The sequence below is a fragment of the Dioscorea cayenensis genome, chromosome 18 (assembly GCF_009730915.1).
Source record: "Dioscorea cayenensis subsp. rotundata cultivar TDr96_F1 chromosome 18, TDr96_F1_v2_PseudoChromosome.rev07_lg8_w22 25.fasta, whole genome shotgun sequence".
In the NCBI taxonomy this organism is placed as follows: Eukaryota; Viridiplantae; Streptophyta; class Magnoliopsida; order Dioscoreales; family Dioscoreaceae; genus Dioscorea; species Dioscorea cayenensis.
Window position 1 is genome coordinate 5941060 of NC_052488.1, and position 21330 is coordinate 5962389.

The following is a 21330-nucleotide window of genomic DNA, read 5'->3' on the forward strand; positions in this document are numbered from 1 at the left end:
CGATCAAAAAGGAGAAAAAACACAAATCAAAGGAAAGATTCATCAATCTAGAAGAGCATCACCCGTGAAGGATTAAGAGTTTCCTCTTCCTTATTCTTTGATTTATTCCATGTTTAGATCTACGATGGATATGAACCTTTTAGCTTATAAATCAAACATGAGAGAATAGATCTTTTGTTCTAGGACTGGCATTAGCCCTATGTTTAGATAATTGATGTGTATTGACTTTTATTTTCTAATTAATGTTTATTTGCTTTTGATTCAATTTTATGGTACTTAACGCTTGTGAATGAGTTGGGCCCCTCATATTACCATAATTTTATATACAAAAGGAAGGACCAAAAGGTGAACTAAGGTGTTGAAAACAATAGAATTGAACCCGAAATCCTAGATTATGATTTCTTGAGGATAACTGGATGTCATAGAACTTCAGGGATCTAATTAGATTCAATTACCATGAAGTAGGAGTTGTTCTAAATTAGATACCTCGCCATATTCTGAATGAAAATAGTGAGTATCCTAGGGTATTCCACCTTTAAAGCAATTAAACTAAATTGATAAAAAGTCAATACAAAATCTTTTATCTATCATTGTGGTGAACCTTAATTCTAAAAGTCCTCGAAATCTAAATTAATATTTTAAGCCATTGGTAGACATAATTTTTATAGTTATAGTTTTCATTAGTGATTATTTCCATAATTCACATACCTAACGATTCATCTAAATAACCCTAATTGCAAGAAATTGGTAGTTAGCAACAAAGTCCTCGTGAGAACAATATTTAATGTACTACTTGAATTATCTATGCCCTTGTGGTACACATCAATTATTTAGAAGCATATTACACTTGGTAATTATAGAAAAGTTGACATGAACCACTGCTCAGGGTCTTTAGCTTCTAGTAATTTGTGGGCATTATCTAATAAACTCCTTATTATAGTTATTGCATTATCATACTCCTTCAAATAAGTGGCTCTGGCAACTTTCCACAATTAATCTTTCAACATCTTTCTAATGTTGATAGGGTGAAACTTAAAATTGGGTTACAAGTGCCTCACAAACATTGATTTCAAGCTGAAGATATATTCACATTTTATTCATGCATTTCTATAGTTACACCAATGTTTGTTACTAAACATATGACCCTTATAATGATGCCTTATCAAGCTGAAAATATTTTCGCATTTTATTCTACCTATTAGAGGTGCAACATAGCATAGTCATGTTGAAAATATTGGAGCTAATCCTGCCTTCCTTGCTAGGAAACCTACAGGAAAGCCACGTAAGTATAGGAGGAAAGAGGCAAATGCAATATAAGGAAATCATTTCAAGGTTGGCAAGAAAGGAATGCAACTCAATTGTAATAAATGTGGATAGTTAGGGCACAATGTTAGGACATCTATGGGAGTGGTTTGCAGTAACAATAAACCAAATCTAGTTGTCTTAACAACATCAAGAGTACCTAAATTGGTTGCAAGTAGTTCACATGTATATTATAGTTTATTAATTGGCAATTCAAATGTATATTATAGATCATTAATTGGCAAAGTCTAATATATTTCTTTGTATTTTTAGGCTAAGATAGCCAATGGAAGCACTTAAAGGCGAGCTTCAACAAAAATAACTTATGTCTTATTTAATTTTTGTTACTAATAATTAGTGTGAAATGATTTCTTGTTTAAATTTTATAAAGACATGACCTTTATTATAATATTTCATCAAGCATTTTTGCCAGAGATGCACTCCAATTAGTCAAATTTGCTCATCAAGTCAACCAACTTAAATGACTATTAGGTGGATGCCTAATGTGAGTTAATTAATGCTATACACTTTTTTTTGTCTTAATGATTTTTTGGAATAGTGATTTGTATTATTTGGGACTATTTTATAGAATTCTACTCAAGCTTTTTTACATGCAATAAAGTTCTTTGACTGGAACTGCCTTTGCAAATCCACCTGGGCAACAACGGAGACAAAAAAGACATGTGCCATTAAGGTATATGGGAGAAAAATCTTAAGCTGAAAATGTAACACCCCTTTTTTTCTAGCCAAAAAAATCTCAGTCATCTACTCTTGAAATATTGGATGGCAAGGGGAGAGTTGCTGGCTTAGTAAGTACAAATTTATACAATTATACAGGTAATCATACAACGTTATATATATACAATGATAACATGAAATTTATTGTATCCATTAAATTCTTATAATAAGAAAATATAAACAATCAAATAATATGAACGGTCAAATTATAAGTACAATCAACCATACCAATAGAATTCACAAATTATTACTTATTGTATGCCATTATTAATCATTCCCTTTTATTTATTTATTTATTTATTTATTTATTTGGGTCCTGCTTGATCTAGTTAAGTATATTCAATTATCTAATGGCTAAATCTCTCTCCTTGGGCATGCACTATCGTCGCTTATATGGGCATGCATCCCAATCTCATCAATCTCACATGGTGAGCAAAAAAATCTGGATCCGATGATCCGATCCGATATCCGGTTTTTTTACCCGAATTTTTTGGGTACCCGATCCGAAAAAGAGGGTCAGGTACCCGGTCCGAATTTGTAAGGTGAAAACCGGATAGGATACGGGTCGGGAGAAATTAAAAACCGGGTATCCGAATCCGATCCGGTTTTTAATATATTCGTTTATATATATAATTATATATAGATAAATAATTAGATATATAATAAATTTAAATTTTATATGGTTTAAAAAGTAAAAAAGAAAAAAAATCCAGATCCCTCATTTAAACCCTTGAAGATAATTTTTTTTCGTTTTTACTTTTTAGACCATATAAAATTTAAATTTATTATATATATTAATAAATTTAAAATTTTACGAGGGTGTAACAAGAAAAAAAATAAAAATCCCTCGTTTAAATACTTAAAGAGTTACTTATATATAGTTATATTATATATATACAAATTAATAAATTTAAACTCTTCTAGGATTAAAAGTAAAAGGAAAAAAAATTCCAAATCTTTATGTCTAAGATTGGTGAAACTCTTTATTATGTTTTTGACTTTTTTTGTGGGGAGAATAATGTAAGGTTTTAATCCTCTTTATAAGTTACAAGTTTCTCATATTTGGGTGTTTTTTTAATGAATGTTGATGTTGTTATATAAAAAAAATCCATGGAGGAGATGAAACTTAAATTTGGATCCGGATATCCGATATCCAATTCGGTTTAAACCGGGTACCCGATTTAAACCGGGTCGGATACGGGTCAAGCTTTTGCTGATCCGAAAAATCGGGTACCCGATCCAGTTTTAAAAATCGGGTCGGGTACCCGGTTTTGCTCACCCCTACTACTATCATCGCCTATATGGACACAGTACTATGACACCCTATAGTTGCCTATATAGATAGGTGCAAAAAAGATCACAATACGCTACATAAATCTTTAAGCCAAAGGACATACCCAAATAAGACAAGCACTAGTCATCCACTATTTTTCGATTATTACATATATCACACCATAACATCCAACCGATCTTGCTCTATCATATATATACATATAAAGTAATCTCTTACTCTAAATAAATCCATCATATATATATATATATATTCACATGATAAAACATACATCCACATACAAAAGCACTTGAAAAAAATCACACAATCCAATAATTCAATCAAATATATAAATTAACATAATCAAACATACAATCTCATATAAGCATAAATAAAGTACTTACCTCTCACCCAACGCTAAACCAAAGTTTGTTCATCCTCTACCCCACCCCTATCTTACTCTCTTACTAACTGACATTGAATGTCAATAGATCTACCCCTCTAGATGGGAAAAAATAGATGGTTTTATGAGGAAAATAAGAGAATATAATAGGGTTAAGAACATATCTATGTACAGATATTTGTTTATCCACATTGATCACTAGGATTTACTTTAATTATATATTATCCCTTTTTTCTCATATTGACCCATAATATTTACTTTATTTTTGTTTCAACCCTTGTAACTAATTAATGACTATTTAAAATTTCTTTACTCAATAATTATATTATTTTAGTATAAACAACAACAAAATTTTTAATTGTGAATTTAGTTAGAGTTTTTAATTTTGGGGATGTTACAAAAAATGTGGCCCACAAAAAAAATTGCCTTAATCTTCTTAATATACTATAGAGTAGAACAAGAAAAGGCCTTAGAGGATTGTTATTGGGGAGAATGTACAAACTATGCAAACATTGTTTAAGTTTGTGTTTGGGGATTAGAATATCCAAGTGCAATTTCTTTACTTTTTTTTAAACAAATGCACTGTAACTAATTGAAAAATAATGACATGGCACTGCTATCATTTTTGTGTAAGTATTCCAATTATGATTGTTTGCTTCATATGATTTCATAGTTTTATAGGAAACATTTATAATTTTACGACCTTTGTAGAAAGCAATGACATACCTAGATTTTGGAATTTTATAGACAAATATTTTACAGCCATGAGTTGTGCAAATGTCTATTTCACAATAGCAATTACAATTTTTTGTAGAAATTTTTGTTATCCGCAACCAAACTAGATAGCTTTATTCATTTATACGATAATTCTACAATGGTTACATATAAACTTTACAATCTTTATAGCAAAAAATTGTACAACAAGCAGCTATCATAGTAGCTATACTACAAAGATTACACACACATAAACGATGTTTACAAAGATTTTACCATGCTATGAAATTTCATTGGCTTGATCATGGAAACTATACATAAAGAACCATATCCCATAATGCAACTTTATTAGTTATGACAACTTACAAAAATTTGTCATAAGGGGTTGATGATGGGAGTCTGAGAATGAGTTTAATTAGTAATAAAAAGGAGTTGGTAGTAGGATCAAGAAATAGATTGGCAACCTATTGTTGTGATTTAACACTCAAATGCTTAATACAAGTTCAACACTCCATCATCACTCAGAGAATCACACTCCAAATCAATTTACTCATAGATATATTGAGTAATCAATCACCAAATAACCGATAATCTATAATTCCAGAAAACTAAGCTCATAGAGTTATGGATCCTGTGAAATTACTACAAAAAACAATAAGATAAATAGAAATAGCTTTCCTCCTGAACCAATCACCGGAGATGCTCGCCAGAGCTTCACCAGAACACCAAAACTCGGCCTCTCTTTCACTTTACTTCTTACTCGCCTTTCCTGTTGCCTTTGCCCAATCATTTATATCACCTTTCTAGCTTGGCATAACTAACTCCATCCCTTTCATGTGGTATGCCCCTTCTTCATTGGCCACACTATCAAAGATAATGAAATCCTTGAGACGCGTGTTGATTTTTCTCTCTCCATTACTCCTTTTCCCCATTCACCAATTCTCTCACCTTCTCATTGGTTGCTTGATAGTTAACTTCCATTTTTGACGGGACCTACATCCCATCCTGCACGTGCCACTGGTTTAAATCCAATTGTCTTGGTGCTCTTTCTCTTCCTATTATAACATTACCCCTGCCATCAAATTTAACCTTGTCCTCAAGGTCGAATGATGGGCAATGCTTTTGCATTTATTCAACATCCTCACATGTGTTATCTTAATGTCCTAAACTTTCCCAATTCACTAACACCTGTTGAATAATACGATCTTTGCGAAGAAGGTGTCAAGTTTGAGTAACAACAAAAGGTTGTAATTCCTGTCCTTACTGAGTAGAGATACATGAAAAACTCGATGGATACGAACAACATCTGGTAACTTGAGCTTGTAAGCCACTGATCTAAATAGTGAGTAATATGAAATGGCCCAAAAAATCCCATGCCTAATTTCTGATTCTTGAGTAACACAAGAGAGTGTTGCTGATATGGTTGTAATTTAACCATAACCCAATGTCCAATATTGAAAATAATCTCAGACTTTTTCTTATCAGCTAACTTTTTCTTCTTTTCTTGTGCCTCCACAAGGTTATGTTTCAATTGACTAAGAATTTGATCTCTATGTTGCAAGAGTTCTGCTATTGTGGATGGATCTTGGTCATTAGAGTAGTATGACATCAAAGTAGGAGGATCTCCGAAAAAAAAATCCTAAAGGAGTCATGCAAACACTGCTATGAAAAGAGGGGTTATACCAAAACTGGACCCAAGACAACTAGTCCATCCATGCCTTTGGATTGAAAGACACAAAACAATGAAGATATAACTCCAAACACTTGTTTAATGCCTCAGTATGCCCATTGGTTTGTGGATGATAACCTGAGGACATTAACAAGGTGGTTCCCATGGCCTTAAACAATTGCTTCCAAAATTTACTCTGAAAATTCCATCCCAATCACTCACAATTGATTTTTGGATACCATGTATCTCCATAACATTCTTAATAAATGCTTCAGCACCCATAGCATTGGAAATTTCATATTTGTGATGAATGAAATGACCGAATTTGGATAAGAAATCCTCCACAACAAAAATCACAGAGAATCCTTTGGAAATAGGCAATGACGTGATCAAGTCTCTGGATATATATTTCCCATATCTGCTAAGGAATGAGAAGTTGTTGTAATAAACCTCCTGGGTGTGTATGAGCAGATTTGGCTTACTAGCAAATAAAACAATTCCTCACCAACTCCTTAACATCCCCTCATACCTTGCAGTAAAATTGCATTGCAATCGTGCATACATATGCAAGGACCCTACATGACCTTTCACTGGTGTAATGTGATACTCATGTAGCCATTGTTGTCTTATTTCTGCATTATTGGGAACCACAATCTTTCCATTCTGCCATAGTAATTGATTTTTCCAGATGAATTTAGAATCATTGTGGCACTTCAGTCTTTTTCTTGTGTGTTAACTCTAAACTTAGTCGAGTTTTCTTGTGTTAGCCTCGATAGGGCTTACTGAGTGGTTTAGAGTGGGTGAGAGCTGAATTGCCATTGTTTCCATCTCACGCGGGTGAGCATCCGCCCACATGAACAAGAGAGGTGTCATTTTTTGCTTTTGTTAGGTTGTGTAGTCATACATAAGTCATTCACCCGTATAGGAGCCCGTACAACCCAACCTGGGAGCCATTCTGGCGGCTGTACGCCCGTATGAGAGATTATATATGTGAATGAATAGTAACATCGAACAGTAGTTTACTATAGTACACTGAACATAACCAACTCCCTCCCTTTAATGTGCTTTGCCCCTCCTTCATTGGCCACACTATCAAAGATAACGAAATCCTTGATACATGTCTTAATTTTTCTCTCTATTACTCCTTTTCCCATTCACCAATCCTCTCGCCTTCTCGTTGGTTGCTTGACCGTTGACCTCCATCTTTGACTGGACCTCCATCCCCTCCTGCACATGCCATTAGTTTAAATCCAACTATCTTGGCACTCTTTCTCTTCACTTTATATCACCTGGACAAAAAAAATCCATGGTCAGTTAGTAGCAGAAAATAAAATTCTCATTATTTTGGACAAGGACTTTAACTTCTTTGATTGTATACAGCTCTGTCAATGAATTTGTAACCATACACTGCTAACTTTTTCCCACTAAAATTCAACTTAATTTTACAATGTTTGTATATATTACATATAATTTACTTCAACACAAGCACCAAGTTTTGATTCTTGTTGAAAGACTTCTATTACTACATTCTACTATAGAGATTGACTTAAGCTGAGATAATTTTATCTACAGAAATAATCTAAAGGAATTCATTGAATTTAATATTGATAAGATATCAATGATTTTCCTTTTGTTTAGGATTTTTATAAGATTATCAAAGCAAAAATATGAACTATTTTGATATGCACCCAGCATTGATAACGCATGCTCTTCTTTGAGATTTTGTGATCACTTCTCACTATGCTTCTTTTTCTAATTCATTCTTAACCCCTTACTTGAGATCCCTTATATTCACCCAAATTATTGTCTTTGTGTGTGTGTGTGTGCACGCAAGCCAAGATGAGCAACTAGGATGTTAAGAGAGACAAGGGATTGCACAAGCCTTAGCTTAGCAAGTGGAGGTGGGCCCATGCACAAGTGGTTGCTGGAACCACTCGCGTACAACCACTACTTCTATTCCCAGTAATATACCCTAACTCGTGATTCGAACTCTCATCACCTTTAAAGAATTCTACCGGAGACCCAAATAACATGATTCAAACTCTTACCATTTATGAAGGGTTCTAAAAGGGACCCAGATATCAATAGACTACTTGGTTGTTAGTAGTTTAATTGAAATACTTTATTCATATAATTTTGGGGAAAGTACAAAAAAAACCTATGGTTTTATACTTTTGCAAAATAAGGACAGAGGTTTTTGCCAATTTTATGATGTGTGGTTTCAAAGTTGTAATAAAAGGGAAAAACCGTCAACGGTGTTAACTTTTTTATTTTTAGCAGGGGCAAAATCGTCCATTCATGTAAAAAATGCCACGTGGCATAAAAATGATTTTTTAACATGATTTTGTTTTATTTTGGTGTTTAATTTCTTTTTTTTAGTGGAATTTTGAGAGAGATTAATAAACTTAAAAAATATATGCTTTCATGTCATATAAGTAGGGTTTTAAATGACATAACAATTTTGCTCATGTGAGTTAATACCGTTAAGGGCTTTGTAATAGTTTTTTTCTCTTTTTACAGATTTGTGAAACCACATGTGGGGAAAAAAATAATGTCTTTATTTTACAAAAGTCAAAATCTACAAAAGATTATTTTTTGTACTTTTCCCTATAATTTTTACATCTTTCAAGCTAGCACTAGCAAGGCAAGATGATGATGGGGTTCATTTAACTCACAGCCACAAATGTTTGCTCTTTATTTCACTATGGCCACAAAACTTTTTTTTAATAACACAAACACCACTTAATTTTTCTCCGGTTACATGTAAGGCTATAATGATGTGTTTTGAGGCTATTTCCGGCGAGTTTGCTGACCTGACGCTCACATGGCGCTGACTTGGAGCTTATATGGCCCTGACTTGGCGTCACCACATCAGCAAGCTCACCGGAAACAGCCTCAAAACAAGTCATTATAGTCTCACGTGCAATTAGAGAAAAGTTAAGTGGTTTTTGTATTACAAAATAAAGTTTTGTGACCACAGCGTTATAAAATGCAAACATTTGTAGCCACGAGTTTAATGAACTCAAGATGATGAGCTAATGTCCTTGAATTTTCATGTGGATAGTACATTATAGACACAACTTGTGTTGTGGAGGTTCAATAATAATGTGTCCTAATTTTAGCTAAGTCATTATAATAAAACTATATAACACTAGAATAATGCATCCTAATTTATGTTAATGCAATATAATGAATATGACAATGATTTATTGGTTTTGATTGTAATGGTATAGTTGCTAACAATCCCATAAAATGTAGGTTTTTATTTATTCAAAATATTAATAACTTGTGCTATTACACACACATATATTTGTATCTTCAAACTAAATTGAGCCAGATTCAAATTTTCAAAATTGATTTAGTGAAATTTAATGCTTAATCAAATTGGGCTTGAATTTTCAAATTAAAAAACTTGAGCTTAACGAAACTTGTTGAGCTAATTTTCAAACTTGAACAGAGCTTGACTATGCCTAGCCCAATCAAGCTGGACTCATTTATAACCATAACCAAATACAGCATCTAGACACTAAGAGCTCATTTGGTGGACTGGATAGGATATGGACGGACGTAATATGAGGACTGAATAAGAGTAGGAAAGAATATGAGCATGATAAGGTCATATATCCTATCATATGTTTAATGCGTACCGGATAAACCATTAGATAACATTTTGTTATTCTATTTTATGTTTGAAGTGGACCAGATAATGACAGTATATAATATGAATGGTATGTAAATAGATAAAATTACCATTTATGGTATGGTTATATATTCAGTTTTTAAGATAGCCTTTTTTTTGGATTTATTTTTCCATAATGATTTCCTTATTGTTAGATTTACTAGTTTCTATTAAATTTTTTAAAAATAAATAACTTATAAATAATGTCCACAAATATATTGATTGCAATATCACCAATTTACAAAAATTATAGTTCATACCTATTTTCTTGGACAAAATCATACACAAATGCATCAATATAGCAAAATAAATATCAAAAGCTATTTGAAAAAAAAATCCAACGAAAGAAGCTAAAAATAAGACATGATCAAGAAAGAGATTTAGATAAAAAATAACATGTTCTATAAGCATGAGATTAACGGGAAACCTTCAACCACACCTGATACCAAAAACCCTACTTAAATAGTGAAATTTGTGCCCTATCTAATTGTTGACAAGCTTCTTATTTCAAGCATAGGGTTAAAAAGATAATATATATATATATATATATATACAATAAAATCCTAGATGGTGGCGAAAAACCAAATAATAAGTCAAAAAAGTAAATTTAATTTTTTTATCATATCCTATATGTTTCCATTCTGACTCTATGGCCGATATGATAAAGTGTGCCACCAAAATAAAACTATCATCTCCTATTGGTACACCAAACAAAGAAAAATAACATGGTATTTTTTGTGTAAAATAGGTTTATAACTGTAGCAACAGTAGTTTTACTGTTGAATGACATGTCTGTAATAAGTGGGTTTGGTAAGTGTCTTGTTAGGAATAGGTAAGTTTGGTATGTGTCATGTCTACTACATGATGGTTTGGTATATGTCTAGTCATGAATAGCATGACTTAAGAGTTAAGTCTTGGAGCCTATATAAGGCACCTTAGTTTGTAAGATGAGGGACACACACTTCCCCCCACCATAAGGGAAACCCCCCTCATCCTTTGTATCCCTCTCATCCCCATCAATGCAATAAAGAAGTCCCTCTTTGTTTATACAGCTCTCGCTCTCTCTTATCCATGCTTCTTAGGCTCTCAGTACTCTTTTGAGTGAAGCTTCCGCCCGTTACTTCACCCCGGATGACCCCGGCATCCAGAGTACATAGTCTATCCTATTCTATCATCTTTATCATATCTTCCAAATGTACCCTAAAATTGAAACTTTAAACTACCCAATTTGGTATATATTTCATATTGCTTTGGTAAATATAATATTTATTATAGAACAAACAAAATTTTTTAGGCATACGCTATATTTTACACTTCACTTGAAATAAATGTTTGGTACTTTACATTTCCATGACTATTAATTATACTAGTAAAATTTAAACAATTCAATCAAAAACCATACCATCGCTAGCACTAAATTTTACACAACTGCATGCATGGCATGTTGCATGCTAACATCCACAGCAAAGAAATTCAAAATATAAAGGCATGTTAGGCAAAAGGTTCACACGAATACAATAAAGAATATATACATACATATATATACGTGGAAGAAATAATGGATATTAGCAAGAGGGGGTGGTGTCGTCTCTTAAAGAAAACATTTAAAGATTAGAGCCAAAGTGACTCGCAGGAAAGAAAACCATCATTTGTGGACAACACAAACTGAACTTACAGACTGAATGGTTTAAGACCATACGTATATTCAGAGTAGTGAAAAGAGGGACAGCAAAAGAGAAGATTAAGATAAAAACAGCTGAAACATATGAATTATTTCATTTTAAAATTCAAATAAAGAGAAAAAAAAAACTCACATTTTTATTTTAAAAAATCAAAGAAAATATGAGAAAGCTCGTCTCAACAACAAAAACAGAGAATAAATGATTCATTTCTCACTCCTAGCAAAAGTGCTTCTGACACTGAGAGTTGAAATGAAGCTTTGCTGGGAAAATTGTGTAGATTGATGTTGTTGACGCTAAGCATAACAGAGGCCGTATTGTTCCAACCACTGAAACATTTATGTTTAAGTTACTGAAATGAGAAAAGAACTCATTTCCTTGGGCACCCTCAATTCTTGGTGTATAAATCAACTATTAAAAAAATAGCATAAAAACCTGTATATATATATATATATATACACACACTAAGGAATCAGGTTTACTAATGCCTTTTATGATAAATGAGCCAAGAAAAAAAGGAAAAAAATAAATTGGATCGCCATGCATGTAAGACAGGTTGAGAAAAAGATACTAAGGCCACATAGTTTCTCAATGCATAGAAAAAGGATCTACCACAAGCGAATCACATTAAGCTTGTAATTTTTGCAACCTGCTGCTATTTTGTTGCCTTCTCTATTCCAAGAAAGATTATAACACCAAGGATCACAGCCATCACAGGACTTCACAATTGTTCCATCTTTGACTTTCCATATCAGTAAACGTCCATCGTCTGATTCACTAGCTATGTAATCACCATCCGGGCTAAACTCCATCTCTATTACACATCTCCTAGTATTCAAAGGGAAAGGAATTGCCCCATCAAAATATGATTAGCCATGTATTGATGAATCAGTCAGAAATTAAATGATCAGGGTACCGGTGACCATTGAAGGAGTAAAGGAGATGCCCTTGTACGCCATCCCATATTTTGACTGTTCCATCATCTGCGGCACTGATATTTGACAGGATCATGAGTCAAAGAAAAGATGTGAAAATCAAGCAAATTTTAGAAGCACTGGCATTTGATAGGATCATATAAAACAGAACAGTATATGGAAAACACGTAAATTTAGAGAAGTCGGCTTGAATATTAGCCACAGACATCTCCAAGAAAACTCAATGACTTTCTTTTGATTTTAACAATGTTGATTGTTCCATATATGGATTTATTCTACTGAGGTTATTTCAGATATTAGAAACTGTGCAGGTAAATTTGCCCATAAAAAAGCTGCTCATCATAAGTTTTGGCTGTTTGCCAATTTCTATCTACAATGATCTAATATTAGCATTGAAAATGACGTCCAAGTAATTTAATGCCAAATCAGAACAGATGCACTTCTAGCAATAACTGTCTGGTGCTTAATCATGAGTTTAACTGATGCTTGAATTTAAATATTCAAGCATGTGAAAAAATGCATCTTTGGACTTTGGGCTACTGTTGGTTATGAGCAAATGCATTGATATTTTCTAAAATCAAGAAAAATAAGCTAATGACACTGCATTGTGTTCAGGCCAAACATCCCATTAATTGATGGTAACGACGGTATAAGAGGCAAGGCTTGTAAATGTGTAGAACAGATGTGCATAAGGAATAAACAGCGCAATAAAGTTGAGTGAAGGTAATACTTTAGAAAGGAGATGTAAAATCAAATAATATAAATTAACAAACAGTAACAAGACATACAAAAGCTATCACAAAGAGCAAGAGATGCATTGACAGCAATCATCATTCAGTTGTTGCAATAGCCACCAAGAAATTAACATCCATTTATATGTTCAGGCTACCGTTGAATACCAAGGCACAAGACTAATAGAGTCTGCCATAACTATGACAATAGTTCTAGAATTTTGACTTCTACCTGCTTAAATATCTGAGTCATAAAACCAAACAGAAATCTCCCAAAAAAAGAAAAGAAAAAATAAAAGGTTAATGGAAGTGCTAGACAAAGCCACAAAGATGGCCACAGAGACAATACAAGGCGACTTTCAGATAACAATTATTTTTCTTCAATTATTTTTGAGATTTTTCACTGGGCTTTTCAATGTTAAACTAAATTTTAGACAAACATCTAGCTTGATAAAACTCTTGTATAGACCTTGCACAATCATAAGAATCATATCTCAGAATAACTTAGTGCCCATGTTAAATGCTGGGCACAACACACCATTAAGACATGGAGTAAAAGTATGGCATAATACAAAAGATACAGTGAAAAAGAGAACAAGATGTACCTAGCAAGCAATAGCTGCTTATTGGGGTTGCTTGTACCTGGGCCAGTCCAGCTCCATCTGATACTATTTATACGCTGAAAATGCAACTAAATAAATGCTTCCAGTACGATCATTCAGAGTACACAATAATGACAAGAAAAAAAAAACCCAAACCTCACAATGCATCAGATTATGTAGACTTTGGTTCTGTTTCAAGGTCCAAATCTGGGAAAAACATATAAATGCTGAAATATACCACTTCAATAGCCAAAAAAAAAACAAAGAGAAAGAAAGAAAAGAAAAGACAAAACAAAACAAAACAAAAGGGAAAAGATGAGGCTGGTTATATGATTAGCCTGCACCAAATACCATAATAGAAACTCCCACTTAGCCCTCAAGATTAAAACTAGATAAATTCAAGAAAAAGTCAACCGAAACATAAAAAGCAGTCAACTCCATAAGGTTTCGCTAATGTCACTTGGAATGATTAAAAATAGCAGCATTATTGTTATGGAAGAAAGGTTGCTTCATTTACCACATTTCAATTAAGTACACTATAGCAAGAAAAATGACATTCTTAATAACAGATCTCAAGATGGCAAAATTAGGGTATGGGCTTCAAGATAAAAACTATGGGTACTGTAAGTAACACCAGGTGCACAAAGAAGTTAAGTTTTTTTACAAAGCAACAATGAAATCCAAGAATTACACATAAACTCTTGCTTGACTTTTTGATACACCACTGCAAAAATGAGGTTTTGTGCACATGAAAAAATCATGACATCAACCAAAACCATTGGTTTGTTCATGATTATGTTATTTTTAAATTAACTTCACTCCACCAAATTTGAAAATGTTAATTTCAAACAATACATGCAGGGTCCAATGTGTGAGGACAAGCTATTTCTCTGTGCTTTAGTCTCAAAAACCAAACAATGAATGGCCTCCTTAACCCAAGATTATATTTTTCAAGCATAATAGTTGTCCATGGTGCACATCCAAATAGCAAATTCAAAGTCTATGCAAGTTTTGTATTTTGTAAGGTATATATTAGAATATTCAAAATTATGCAACTTGACTTAAGATCAGAGGACTAATTTACTTGAATAGTGAAATATTCATAGGCTAGAAAACTTCATAGAGTAAACAATTGTCACTTTAATAAAGACTGGCTACCTTTATAGCCCCATCTTCAGAGTATGAAGCCAATAAAGTCCCAGTAGGATCCCATTTGATACCATCAATATCGCCCTGAAATTAAATCACCAATTATGACAAGGGTATAAACAGTGACCCACAGAAAACAAAGATTATGACAGGCTGTAAGATGACAGAATGTGCCTTAATGCTCTGAGGTCTTATGAACTGCAGCAACAAGCGCCATAGGCATGTCACCAATGCATTTTTGTTTCAATTTTCATTCTACCAGAGATAAAGGAGAAAAGTTGCATAGCATAATTAACCTAAACTTCCATGAAGAATTTATCCAATTAAAAAATCACATAGTAAGCCAACAGGATTTATAGCCTAGAAAATATCATTCAGAAAATGAGATGGCCTTAAGCCAGTCTGGCCAGAGCAACAGGTCCCAAGCCAAAGGATGAGAATAAATGAAGTCATCACTCCAGTGGCATATACATAAATTTAACAAAATACTTTAAAAGAGTTCAGAACTTACCATTCAGTTTAACACATCAAGTTTATTGGAGTCAAACCAAACTTGAAATTACAAATACCACAAGGCTGAAGATTATTAGCCAAAAGGAAAAGAAAAAAAAAGACACTTGATGCCATGCATGTCAAAGCTCACTTTGCTGGCCAAATGACATTCAAGCATGCAGAACAGAAGCATGAAAATTGCTGAGTAAAAGATTTGTGCTATCAATAAGTGATATAACGGATCAGCAACAAATCATTATAACTTAGGAATGCCTAATAAAAATTAATTTCAAAAATGTTTATATTATTTGCTTATTGAAACCTGATGTCCAGTAAAAATTATAATTGGCTGAGAATCTCCAACGTTCCAAACATAAATTCTCATGTCCCTTGAGCATATTGTAAATGAAGTATTGTCTCTCCATGCAGCAATAACAACAGGCAGTTCTGAAAATATAAATATTATGAGCATGACCATATTTATGAACTTCTAAAAGGAAAGCAAATAATCTACAAGAACAGAATCAAGTTTCACCTGGATCAAATCTTAATTTTTGCTTGGGTTTCCAAGTTATTGTGTCCCATATTATAAATCTGCTGTCATCACTTCCAATTAGGAGAAGATCACCTTTACTGTTCCATAATATAGATGATATAGACTCTTCATCTTTGTATAGTGTCTTGCGTAATTCACCTGTGGCATTAATGGCAACAAAAGAGAGTATAAACTGTGCAAAATACACAAGTTGAGGCACTTTGTGATATAGGGAGAAACATACTTAATGTCTGGGATGCTTCAACATGAATATTGCATAAAGTAAATGTAAGAAACACTTTAATGATGGGTTTAGGGTTTGTCTTATTGTACTTAATGCAGGAAGAATCAAGTAGTTTTAATGGAAAGACAGAACTAATTGTATTTGAAAGAAGTTTCAAATGATAGTTCAAATATCGCCACTTAGCATAAAAGCGGCTATGATTTGATCGCTTGTGAAATAATCAACATAAAGTCAAAAGAACACCTTGACAAAAAGGAATACAACATAATCAACACTATATTATTTTAGTCCATATTGATGTAGGTATCTATAAATTTTCTACTGAAGTAACTTCATTTAATAAAATACAACAATATGCTTATGTATCCCTTTAGTTCCATGTTCATATAGTAGTTTATTATTCATTATCATGGACAGCCCCTCGGGAGCCAATACTAGAAACTTTTATTCAAACAATTGCCCAAAAAGATAATAGTTAGGCAAAAGGAAGCCAAATATAACTCACTTGTGGGGTGAATTTAAAGTATGCTAAATTATATTACTCATACAGATGTACTTATGCATTTATTTTTTTGAAGTAACTCCATTTAGTAAATTATGAATGTTTATAATCCTTCATAGTTCCATAATTCATATAGGTAATTTTTCTTCTAGGTATGGATGATCGTTCAACAACCAATAAAATAGATTTTTGCTAAATAACAACCCTAAACAAATTTGAATTTCTCATCCTTCTTTCTGCTACAAAAAAAAAAAATTGATGAGGAAAAGATCCTCCCATGAGACTGCATTCTTCGGTTCCTCTCAAAATCATAAATTGAGAATATGGTCTCTTAGGCATGATAGTAGAGAAGAAAAGCAAGTCTAAGCATTATCCTAAAACCGCCAATATGAAAAGAGAGGACACAGACAAATTCAAACAAAGACGGCAGAAAAATTTTCCTTTGAATTGAGCAAGGCTAGCACATCATGTAGACATCTTTCATACGAAAGCAACTTACCCCATGAAAGGCAACAAAAAGCAGCTCTGACTTTAGCCCAAGTGAATGTATTGACTGACAGACATAACTCTTAAATATTAGCAGGTTTCTAATAAGCCATTGTGCAAGGAAATAGGAAAATAGATGCCAACGACCTTCGGGTCTATTGGTACACGGGTCGCCGATAGAGCTCTCACCGAGTGGTGAGAGTTCGATTCTCGGCTGAGGGCACATTTCTGGGAGTTGTGAATAGTGGTTGTGTACGGGTGATTCCAGCGCCCACGTGAGCGTGGCCCCGTCCCCACTTGTTCCACCGAGGCTTGTGCACGTCCCTGGGTCTCTAGTGGGTTCGCCCCGCTCTTCTTTCCCAAAAAGAAATAGGAAAATAGATGATTGGCATGGCAGTAGTTAAAGGGATTAGCCATTGTAGTATTGATGAAGGCTAAAATACCTATTTCCCATCTTTATAAAATAGTAGGGGTTAAAATGGTTTCGAATCAGCCATTTCATAAGAAAGTAGGAAGACAAAATATAATCACCATCAACAAAACACTAAATGAAACTATTTTATCGAGGTTACACTCTTAAATTCCAACGACATCTTCATAATCAGTTTAACATCTTTCATTTAGATGCAACAAGTAAGAAACAACTAACCATTCTTACACCAAATACTTGCGAACCCATACTCTGAACCTATTGCAAGAAGTTCCCCTTCTCCCTGAACGATAAGTATTAGATCAGTACAGTAGTTTACACGTTAAAAATCACCGCTATGCAATAAGAATATATGACAGGTGATTGAATTCATTAGAATCATTTAGTATGATGATTGCTGAAAAATATTATGTCCCTTGCTCAAAGGGTGGAGGGGGAATACTTTTGTTCTCAGAAAGAAAGTTAGAATATTCATTAAAGTTCCAAGAACAGGAGGATCAATAGAAAGAAATAGTGAAACTCACATTCCAAGCAACTTTAGTGACTGGTCCACTTGACTTATAGGTTTTATCATCAAACTGAATAAGAAAATGCACCCCTGGAATTGAAGTATGCATACCGGAGAAGTCATCTGAAATTTTCCATATTTGTGCCGTTGAATTTGAAGATCTATTAGTTAAAAATAAAAAATGTGAAGTCCTATAAACCACACCACCCAACAAAAACAAGGCTAACATGCATATATTAATGTTTTCTAAAACATCCTTATGTAGATCAAAACATCATTAGCATAATTGCACAAGTCGTCATGCAGCTAAATCCATCATCATGAAGAAATCTTAAGATATGAGGCTTAAGATTCCTACATCAACTCATGTTGGTAACTTCAAATTCAGGTTAGACATTGATCATAGTATTTTTGGGTTGATCTTGCAGTTTGCATATTTCTAAATGTTGCTTATGAACCTTTTAGTTATGGAATTATGAGTTGTAGACTTAAAGTTTTCATGTTAACGATTGATATCAAATGTGTAAAAGGTTTAGTTTTGAAAATATTATAAAACAAACTTAGACAAAGAAATGTTTATTTGAAACTCTTTGAACAAATTGGAAAAGAGCATGTTAAAATCAAAAAGTATACAAAAATAACCAATTTCATCAAGATGACTTAAGTTGAACCAGCCTTAACAATCATGTGCATTTTCATTTTTGGTCGCAATAAAATTTGAAACAACTTTCCCAGTTACCTGTCTATTGTGTTGTATATTCAAAACTAAACAGATTTATTATCTCAATGATGTTAGATTAGTGAAACTAAATTGACAAATATTCAAATAACTGGAATGCACTAATGACAATTGCATATCAAGAATAAGAATTTCTATGGACATTGTATAGTGAGCTGCTTGCATAATTTGAAAGCAATGAATCAGCTATGGGGAATGGCATAAGATTAGTCATCTATAGAGTACAATTACGAAAAGCTATTCACTGATAAATCTGGCAAAATCAGCTAATGGAATTAAGAGAAATGGCACATATATATCTATATATATATTTATAATAAAAAATAATAAATGATAAAAAACAATGATCAATATATCGATATGATACACAACGCTATTATAAGGAGTTTTGACTAATTCAAAGAGTCAATATAAAATAAAAGCGCTAACTGAGAAGAGCATATTGAGAGGAAACTATACCCACCCAATTGCCAGAAGAGAATCTGTTGGACTCCAAGCACAGGCAGAACCCTAAACAGGAAAACAAAAGGCATAAAAAAATTCTTCAACAAAAAAAAGAGTATAATTTTTTTGAGTAATATTCTAGCAAAATTGAATTGATCGAACCTCTAAACTATGTCCTGCCGAGACAAATACATCTAAATTAGAAACTTGATGAGTCACTGATGGCACACTAGGGATCTGACCCCTTAATGGAGGTCCTATCAAAGGTACAAAGAGTGATGATATTCAGCATAAGATGCATATAGCATATCGGTGACTGCACATCTTTGTCAGAATTAATGATGTAAAATTTCAAAAGTGTATGGAAAATATAAAAAATAAGAAAAACCAATAAAAAAAAACTCTTGACCTAAATGATCTCAAGAACAAGAAGTAAATCCACTCTGTACACAAAGATGGTGAGTCAGATTGCCTCTTCACAATATAAATGAGAAAGGTTATCCATCAAATTAAGCAAGAAATAACCACCTTTGCAAGTTACTCAGTGGGATTTTGTGAAAAATATTTTGTTTCTGTCGTGATAAATAATAATTCAAAACAAAAGGGATATGAGCAAAAATGTAGAAAGAATGATATACATTTTTTACCTTTATGAACATTAACTTCGGATTGGTCTGACTCTTTGTCTGGCACATCATAGTCAATATCTTCTTCATGATCAATTGCATTTTTGTTCCTATCATCAATTATTTGTGATAAGCAGCTATCCACATTAATTGTAATAATATCCACAGGGTCAAGAGAACAACACTTGATGAAAGAACCGGAGTCATGCTGGCATATTAAAACAAACAAAACCCAAATCATAAGAAACAAAGATGTCAGTTTTAACATTTTAGACAAACTGCAAACTGATCCCGCGTAGGGATGCAAAAATACCTACAGCATGCAAATTTGCCTTCAGTTGTGCGTATTCAAGACCATCTCGCATATACGAAAACAGAGTTTCGTTTGGAATTGCACCTTTACCAACATCAACATCGTTGATATTCTTAATCCCAGTCTCATTTGCAAGGTTATATGCAGTTTGTGGGAAACCTAATCAACCAAGAATTACCAAAGTCATCATCCAAAATCCAGAAACACACAAGTAATCTATATTCCATCGCAAAGCACACTCAAACAATAAGACAACCAGAAATCCCAGAAAAAGCAAACAAACAGAGAAAATCCTAAAACCAACAACAAGAGTTCTATGTTCACATCTTACAACAATGAACAAGTAGAAGAAACCCTAGAAACTCAATTCATCAAACAAGGATCCAGAAAAACACATAAGACAACAAACATAAGTCTCAAGAGAAATTTTTTTTTTTTTTTTTTTAATTAAACCCAACAAGACCTTTTTCCTCAGGATATTGGACAATGCGGAAATTACGCAGTTTGGAGGTGAGATCGCCAAAAATATCATCGTTAGGGGGATGATTGGAGACTTGATTGTTTGGCGCGCCGGAGGGGAACGGCGGAGGAGGCTGACGTGTTCCAATTACGTTTGCTGGATCAAGGGTTTGTCCTTCCCATTCCATTTCCATGGCACCCTTTCCTTTGTCGATGATGGACCGATTCCTGTGTGACAAGTTTATGTGCAGGGATCTTTATTTATAGTTTTTTTTTAAATTTTCTTTTGTGATTGAAGAGTTTTTGTTTTTTTTAAAAGTATATGTTATATATATATATATATATGAGATAATTGATTCTGGGCGTATGTTGGATGGTGTTTATACAGGAAAAAAAAGGGGGGGAGGGGGAGTTTTAATTTATTCAATCTTTATCTATAATCGTATAAAAATAAATAAATTTGAATTTAAATAAAATTTGATAATAATGATCCTTGTTAGTATATAAAAAAATTAGAGCTTATCAATGTTCAGATTAAAAAAAATTAATTAAGTTAAAATTTTAAATAAAAATTTTGATTGGATAATGACAAAAAAAAATAATATATATATATATAATATAGGATATGCACCGGATCAAATAATTTAAAATTTTAAATTCTGACATATTAAAAAAATAATA

At 33.0% G+C, this 21330-nt stretch overlaps 1 protein-coding gene across 5 annotated transcripts; it reads right to left on the reverse strand.

Moving 5' to 3' along the window:
• Positions 1 to 11968: 11968 nt before the first annotated feature.
• On the reverse strand, positions 11969 to 20926 carry LOC120282238 (WD40 repeat-containing protein HOS15-like). Of its 5 annotated transcripts, XM_039288999.1 has the most exons (15): positions 20654 to 20923; positions 20195 to 20349; positions 20063 to 20085; positions 19899 to 19987; positions 19414 to 19508; positions 19271 to 19317; positions 18085 to 18229; positions 17780 to 17843; positions 15899 to 16057; positions 15686 to 15810; positions 14881 to 14955; positions 13879 to 13929; positions 13726 to 13799; positions 12371 to 12445; positions 11969 to 12282 (listed from the first exon to the last, which is right to left on the reverse strand). In XM_039288999.1, exons 1-15 carry the CDS (start codon positions 20841 to 20843, stop codon positions 12063 to 12065), a joined length of 1587 nt encoding a protein of 528 aa, XP_039144933.1. In that variant the 5' UTR covers positions 20844 to 20923; the 3' UTR covers positions 11969 to 12062. The 5 variants fall into 5 exon arrangements, 4 of the variants coding, with proteins under 4 accessions (XP_039144933.1, XP_039144932.1, XP_039144931.1 ...); XM_039288998.1 differs by having other exon boundaries at positions 19899 to 20085; positions 20690 to 20923; XM_039288997.1 differs by having other exon boundaries at positions 19899 to 20085.
• Between the last annotated feature and the right edge of the window lie 404 nt (positions 20927 to 21330).